Source organism: Coffea eugenioides, chromosome 5, assembly GCF_003713205.1.
Source record: "Coffea eugenioides isolate CCC68of chromosome 5, Ceug_1.0, whole genome shotgun sequence".
In the NCBI taxonomy this organism is placed as follows: Eukaryota; Viridiplantae; Streptophyta; class Magnoliopsida; order Gentianales; family Rubiaceae; genus Coffea; species Coffea eugenioides.
Window position 1 is genome coordinate 36,992,629 of NC_040039.1, and position 8,531 is coordinate 37,001,159.

An 8,531-nucleotide genomic window follows, 5' to 3' on the forward strand; every position below is an offset into this window, starting at 1 on the left:
ACCTTGGTAATTCCACACCAGAGCTTTCATTTATCCATGGGTGGCCAAATTAAGTTGGTCACCACCCCTTCAGATTGGCTTGCACAGATTTCTTGATCAGTCCCCATTTTTCTTTTTTTCACAACTGTTTCGGTCACTTCAACATCCACCATATCTTCATCCAGTAGTTGAAATTTCCTTTTCCCTGTGGCCTGTTTGCTCAGCCTTTGTTTCTGAACACCTTTCTGGGATTTCCTCGTTATCAATGGTGTTTAACTTACTCCTAGTGCATGTATTTCTTTTGTGGTTGCACGTTCCCTCCCCAACCTCTAGTTGAGGTTCCACTTGCATGCTCTCAACTTCTAATTCCTTTGAAGAGTGTTCCACCACCTTTTCCAGCACTACATTTAGCTGGCCTTCACACAATCTCGTTTCAGGCTCTTGTTGAGCCTGCTCCTCTTTTTCATCTCTGTCATCCCTAGTCACCTCATTGTCCTTCAAATTGTGTTGTTCCTTTGATATCACTATCTCATTTACTTGAATGACACCTACTGTTTGATCACATTCCTTACTTGTATTCCCCTCCTCAGCTGCCTGACCCCTCTCCCTCAACTCCCTCCCACTTGGTTTTGGGACCAGCTCACCATCTTTGAAGCCTCACCTTTGCTTGTTTGGGGATATATTAGCAGACTGTCTCTCTCTCCTATCTTTCTGAGGCGACAATTTCCCACCGCCAGCCCTCATCCATGGACCAAATTGATTGTCTTGTTGGCCTTTACCCCCTACTATACTAGTTGAACAATTTTTTTTCACTGTGTCCAATTTTGCCACAAGTATAACAGAAGTCAGGTCCTCTCTCATATTTGAAGCTTAACCATTTCAGTTTTCCTTTCATTTTCACCGTAGTACCTCTCATCAGGTTTTGTGAAATGTCTGCCATGACTAAAATTTTTATGTGCCTCCCTTCCTTCCCTCCACCTTGGGGTATAATCACTTCTCTTGTTTCATGAAACACTGATGCTATCTTTTTCCCCACCTTCTTGGATAACCAATGTACGGGAAGATTCCATACTTGAATCCATAAATGGTGCAATGTTAAAATCAGCTCCCTCCTTTTTAAAATCATTTTAGTTGCCAAAGAGGTGGATTTCGTAATACACTAATTTGTGAATATACTTAAATCATCTGGTACAGAATCCAAATGTTTAATAACTTACGAAAGTGATGATATTAGTTGTATTTATGCATCTAGTTCAAGTATATGTAATATTTGACCCGATGAAAGAACCGTCATAAATCTTCAATTTGTGCTGACATAATGATGCCTAGGATGATCAACTCAAAGAACATTAATCATTACTGCCAATAGCCAGTTGCCTGCTCCTCCAGCAAGAATGTGCAAGTTTATGTTGTTCGATTGTCAGTGGCCTCATTCCCCAATCCTGTTGTTGAAGACATTGTTGATCAATTCAATTTGCTACAAGATTAAAACAACGGAATGTAGCTTTGATTGCTCCACCAAAATGCCAAGAAGGCCCTGATTGCTTCAAGACAATACCAAGAAGTTACCAAGAAGATACTAGAGGCTTGGCAGTCACAACAATTACTTGTGCTCATGTATACACTATTGTTGCTCGTAAATTACCGCTTGAATATTCAATGACTAGTGGAATTTCAGCAAGCCATAAAGCAGTGGCAGAGCCACAATCAAGTTGGAGTTTTGAGGGGGTGCAAAGAGTTAGGATGGGCAATTGCCCCCCCCTTAACTGCGAAGAATATTTACAATTGGTTTGACAAAATTTTAAATCTTCAATCTTGTCTTATAATTGCACCTTCTAAGATTTCTGAAATTTCCTACATTCCTTTACTTTGCCCCTGAGTTCTTGAAGTCTACAACTATCACTTAGTTTATAAATGATGGCATGTTTGAAATGAAGTCAAATACTAGTTGAAAATTTAAGGAAAAAAAGGGAATTTCAAAACTTTTGGTACTTAAACGTAATAAATTTTGTTATCTACTGTGCAAAAAATTTGTCATCTAGTTATTATTATTTTAAAACACTATACAAGTTTAACAAAATTCACACAACTATTGGACTGGTTATTAAATATTTTCAACAAAAAATTTACCTTTAGTCATAGGAATTGCCCTCAACTTCTAATTCCACCACTGCCCACGAAGTCATGTTTACCACAAGTAGATTTGGTTGCCTGCAACTTACTATGACCTAGTTGAAAGTTGGAGCAAACAACATTATGATACAGACATTAAGGACAAACTTAGTTCTGATCCGTTGTATTATTATTCTAATACAATTGCGTAGAAGGACCACAATCGTTATTCATTCGGTCCAATCTATAAACAAATCCACAACTTTTAGGACACATATTTAGGGATGACAGCAAGTACGATAACCTCAAAAATTCCTTTAACAAACCCTAACCCGCATGTCTAAATTTTTACCAAACCCTATTAGATAACCCTATGAATTTTAACTTTCGTTACCAAACTCTCTCACTCTTGGATTCGGATTATTCATCGGATACCTTTTACCTGCTAATTTGAATAATTCAGAAAAAGATAATTAACTATTATCAGACTAAAATTAATACATACATAATGTTAAGTAAACACATTGTGTTAAATTTTAAACTTTGGTAGATTCATACAACTTATATGAGTGGAATTTTGCATTTTATAAAGGGTAAAATACTGTGTTGTATACTTTCATACTGTTAAGTCTTGTCCCAGGAAATTGACGAAAGGATTTTTGGCAACTCTCAAAAGACAAATAACAAAGAAAAATAAATAAAATAGGACACGAAAATTTACATGGTTCAGTCAAACTGACCTATGTCCACGGGCGGATGTGGCGATCCCACTTCCCTCTAAGGCGAACCAGAGGGTTGGCGGGCCGTCTGCCTAACTCTCGCCAGGACTCAAGCAAGCAATCTAGCCTAAATCCCTTCCAAGGATAACCTAAACTATTACAATAACGAATCTTTCAAAATAAACCGATTGCTAACACCACATTAACTTCAAAGATAACAGCATCTGAAGATAGCCAATCGACGGCTCCTAAACACCTCACGCGTTACTTACAAGAAGTAAAGTCTTACAATCCCAAAAACGTAATAATTCAATACCACACAAATACATACATACAAGCCAAATATCAGAATTAGGGTTTACACTTTTCCAGCTTCAAGTGGCAATCCAAAATAAAAGATACAATGTTTAATTCAAACTACATGCACAAAAGTGAAATCAGATTTCAAGTCTTGCTCAAGAGTCAGAACCTGTCAAGGAAAACAAATGAACGTGGGGTGAGCTAAAATTCAGTGGTGCCCCAAAACATGCAATCAAATAAACAAATAGCAAGTATTGATTTCGACTAAAGTAAACAAATAGGAAAGCGTATAACAGCACAAGGTAGGATACAGGGGCTCTCAGGAGCCATTCTCCTCGCTTGATCAAAAGTCATCGTAGTTGACCCTCCGTCAACTCTCACTACTTACGGTCCATGTAGATCTTTTTCTTTTTATTAACCCGTCACCAATCATACCCCTGTCCCGGGCCCGTGCACCAAATAAGAAAGCGGTAATAATCGAGTATACCCTTTGGATAAACTAGTCGAGAGATTCACCCAACGACGTCACGAAACAAGAAAGCAGTAATACTCGAGTATACCCTTTGGATAAACTAGTCGAGGGATTCACCCAACGACGTCACGACACTTGAGATATTCACGAAAGTATTTCACACAAGTCACCACTCGAACGGCTAGTGTGATAAAGTACACACTGCTCACTTCGATGGATCAAAAACCACTTTGCAATTATCATATATCGAGTCAAGAAAGTACTTTAATCAAATAGTCATAAAACAAACAGGAACACTCACCAAGAGTGAAGTTCAGATGTCAAGTTGGGAATCGAAGTCCGCGTCCCCGCTAAATCCTAGTAAACCAAGTTTTAATCACTATAAGTTTTCTGTTCAAATTCTAGGTATATAAATATAAAAGATTATCTGGTTTATGACTAGTTTATTTCCTTGAAATAATTCGACAATCCACTTAGGATTAAACTTAGTAAAAGTAATAGATTGTTTCATATGGCTTTCTTTATAACACTTTTCTTCTATAGTGCAAACTAAAGCCAAATCAATGTGTACAAGTTTTCTTGCCGAACAAGTCTTCTATATCTTTTATTAGAAATTATTCAAATTTAGTGGTTTTGACAAATTTATTCTAAAACAACTAGTTAAGGTAAATTTTTATGAAAAAATAAACAATTAAAGTTTAGAAGTTAACGCAATTATTCCCTCAAGGTGAATAAACCAGTTTAAGCCAAGAAAAGAATTGACTAGTCGGCAAGATTTTAAAAGTCCCGATTTCTAAATTTTAATATTGACGTATTAAACTCGATATATATATAATTTGATGTTAAGACAAAATATACCCACAAGGCTTGTTTTAAAAGTACTTGAATTCAAAAGACTAAAACAGACTTCATGATTCCAATTCATTTGTGCATTGCATTCCAAGTTGCCATTATAACTAAAACACAATTCAAATATAAATGTCACTAGGGCTTCATCAATCATTAGCCCTAGGTCTCAACAGATTCCAGTACAATCAAAATTCAACAAAGGAAGTCCAAGGTATCAAGACAAATTCTAAAACACAAACCCAAAACACAGTCCTTGGACCTTCCAAGTATACTTCAACCAACCACTTGAACAAATTCACCAAAATTTACACTTTTGCAAAAATTTTCAAATGGCCAAGAGCTTCATCAATTATTAGCTCTTGACGACAAGTACTCAGTTTTAATCACAACTCCATTCAAGACAAGAAGAAAACTACAACCAGCTTGAGTCCCAAATGATTCCAAGAATTCAAATTTTCTTTTCTTGTTTCGATAGTCAAGAAAATTCCAGCAAATAAACTCACCAAAAGTCCCAACCAATTCGGCCATGCTGAAAAATATTTCCTTCAATAATCGCTTCGGTTCTTGTTTAAAACTTTCATGCATGTCCAATCCAAGTTAATATACCATACATATTACCGTTTAACAAAAGAATTCAGAACCAAACATTCATGAAAAATAGTTGAAACTTCACCATTTCCCTCATTGGCCAACCTGGAAAAATTTCCAGCAACTCTCCTCCCACGGTTTCACCCAAAATTCGAACCTTTCCCTTAATATCTTCAACTAAACTTCACTTAATACATAAAGCTAATAAATTACATGCATTTCTAACCATTGTATTCCAGGAAAAATCCCAAAAGCAACTGAAATTTCCAGGTTCACTCCCTCGGCAAAGCACAAAATTTTTCCAGCAGCCAAATGGTCCTAAATCCAAACTTCCCTCGTTTAAGGCATGGTATTAGGTACTCAAATTCGATATGCAACCACTTAACTAGCTAGTAGACATTTCCAGTTCAAGATTAAATTCGGTTAACGACTACAATCATTCCAAAAATCCAGAAGTTCATCCAACTGGTCTCGGATGAAGGTGCATGCATAATTTTCTGATTTAAACCAACCAATCAACTGCATGCAGAGCTTAATTATCTTGTTATTAACTAGCTAATCACAGTTATAAGCTCAGAACATCAAGATTAAACCAAGTAAAGCTGCATTATTCCTAATCAGTTCTCGGCAAAAATCAGAAACTTTTCCAGCATTTGCTCAGTCACAATCCAAAATTTTTTTTCCTTTGGCTAAAACCTTGTATTTTGCACTCAAATCTCACATGCACAACTACTGAACTAATTAGCTGTCATTTCTAGTCCAAAAATCAGTTCGGCAACAACAATATTCATCCATAATTCCAGAGTTTTGTGCAACTACTCTCGGATGAGCTTGCATGCAGCAGGTTTCTGTTTCATTAATGTGCCTCTTAAGATTGAAGGATTGAGGAATCTCCAGACTCTGTCCCGCATACGCTTTGATGACATTATGCACAATAAGATGATAACTCTGACAAGTCTTCAGAAACTGGGGATTTGGGTGGATGAAAGGTCAGACATAGACAAACTCTGCATGCATTTATCTGAGGTTGGAAGCCTAAAGACGCTACATCTTTATTATTATGATGGTAGCGACTGGCCAGCTCTAGGTGGACTTTCTAAGCTCCATCATGTAACAGAGCTCAAGCTATCCGGGAGGGCTTTGAGAATGCTGCCTCCTGATTTCCCTCCAAATCTCTCTCGCTTGTCTTTGGAGTTAAGATTACTCGAGGATGACCCAATGCCAGTGCTAGAGAAGTTGGGACAGCTGTCGTTCCTCAAAATAACGGGTTATGGATATTTGGGACGACAGCTGGCCATTTCTAGGCATGGGTTTCACCAATTGAAATTCCTTGAGCTCAGTGACCTAAACTTGGGTGAAATAAAGGTGGAGAAAGGTGCATTGCCACAGCTCCAGTGCCTGAGAATCAGGTACTGCTTTAAATTAAAGAAGTTGCCGGAAGAGCTGAAGCACATATCTACTCTCGATACGCTTGAGCTTGTGGGCATGCGAGAAGATTTCATCAGTGGGCTTGATGCGGACCTGGTATCCAGTGTCCCTAACCTCAGAATATTTTGACTTGCCGAAGGAAAGAATGCAATAATTATTTCAATTTTTTGTAAAGCGGACCTGGTATTTGTAATTCATGCGTTGAATGCAAGCTATGTCGTGTAGTGATTAATGAAATTATTTCAAGTTTTTATCAAAATACATAAATAAAAAGAATAAAATGTTTCCGTATTTGTTTTCCCCAATTCACAAGCTTTTTAAGTCCTTTGTTTTTTTTAAAAAAAATTATTTGAAATCTCACACTTCAATGCTTGCTTTTTTAATTGTCTCACTATTAAAGAAGGAATGACTCAAGTCTTCAATGGGCCTCAAAATTCCTGATAGTAAACTCTTGGGATTTGTAAATCTCGAAATCAATAAAAATATCTAAAGGTATTTGGTTGATTCCAATTTTTCCAATGCTGTCCAAACTGAAAAAAAGAGAATAAGGAAATAAAAGGCCCTATTCGTGTACTGGAACAGAAAAAAAGAATGAAGTTGGCAAACAAATCAAGGAATTCATCGCATATAAAGTGTTGTCCGTCTGAAAGTGAGGATTGAACCGGACATTCTTTTTCACGATGAACCATTATGGCTTTGGTGCGGTAGCTTACCAAGCAGTGTAACTGACCAGAGGAGACTTTAATTTACCTTTCCTTTGAAAATTTCACCTTTTCTTTTCGATTTTTTTTTTTGGGGGAAAACTTGGATATAAGTTCTCTATGCATATAAGATGTTAAAAATAAAAAAAAAAACTAAATTGGTCAATTTTGAGTTGTAAATGGCCTCACTAAACTTGTCTTGAACCATTGAAAAAAAAAAAAAAATTATTTACTTGCACCACAAATACAATTTCTATCGCACCTTTTCATTTTCCTAATCACTTTTTTATCTTACATATATCGCATCATAAAAAATATTATAGTAATTATTTCAAATAATCTCCTATACAAATCTATGTACTTTTAACTTTATACTCTCGTTTATTTATTCTCTCTATTGTGCGGCCTCTGCTTCACCTTATATTGTACCATTGTCTAAACTTCAGTGCAGTGATTAATAAAATTAGTTCCTGTTTTTATCAAAATATATAAATAAAAGGAATCTTCCTGATCAACATCTTTAGTTTGTCATTATTTTAATCTTTATTTCGCCATATAATTCAGACCAACTGACCAGCTTTTTTAAGTACTCCATTTTTTTTTAAGTTTGGGTAACTGACATTTACACCTATGTCTTATAGGATTTGTGTCTCTGTCAATTTACATTCTTATAAGCTGTTCAACGAAGTTGTTTGGGATAAATGTTCAAGGGGAAAAATATTAGTGATGGGAAAATTTCTGAATACGGGCACAAGTGCAGTCTATTTATTACGAAAGGCATTTATAATAATTCTTATACACCAATTTTTTTTCCTTGTGTTCGTAGTAATTTTTTTACAAAAATCTATACAAATGTCATATGTAATAGATAGTCCACCGTCTATAAGCTTGTCACTTTTAATTTTTTGTGATTACATAACATGTACTGCCTTGAAGGAAATGTATATACTTCACGAAAAAGCCAAGCATAATTTTGCTTATAAAGAAATTTTTTTTTTTTTTTTTTGTGAATTACTGGAATGAAAAGAACATTATAAAAAGAAGGTTTAATTACAAAAACTCCCCTTAGAATTTGGTCAAAGTTTTATTTTTTTAAAGAATTTGGTCAAAGTTGTAGGATACATCTAAAGTTTATTTCTTCTCACTTTACCTCCCGTCTCAGTCTAACCCATCAAGTTAACTGTCAAAAATAGTTGAGTTGATGAAAATGCCCTTTTACATGGTTTAGAAGGAAAGACCTTAAGATTTTTGGATGTTCAAGTTACAAGACATGATTTTTACCGTACAATAATTTTTTTTTTTATCTTTAGGATAAAATAAAGTGGCATATTAGTTTTTTTCTGTCCAAATCATCATGCATGTAATTAATTTAAGTGGAGAGAC

General features: G+C 35.7%; 1 protein-coding gene across 1 annotated transcript in view; it reads left to right on the forward strand.

Annotated features, from left to right (window-relative positions):
• LOC113771521 (putative disease resistance protein At1g50180) overlaps nt 1–6,576 on the forward strand; it is an 8,950-nt gene extending 2,374 nt beyond the window's left edge. Inside the window, exon 2 of the mRNA XM_027316097.1 lies at nt 5,864–6,576. Coding sequence (XP_027171898.1) covers nt 5,864–6,576 — 713 coding nt within the window. The remainder of the gene's footprint in view (nt 1–5,863) is intronic.
• Nucleotides 6,577–8,531: the final 1,955 nt, after the last annotated feature.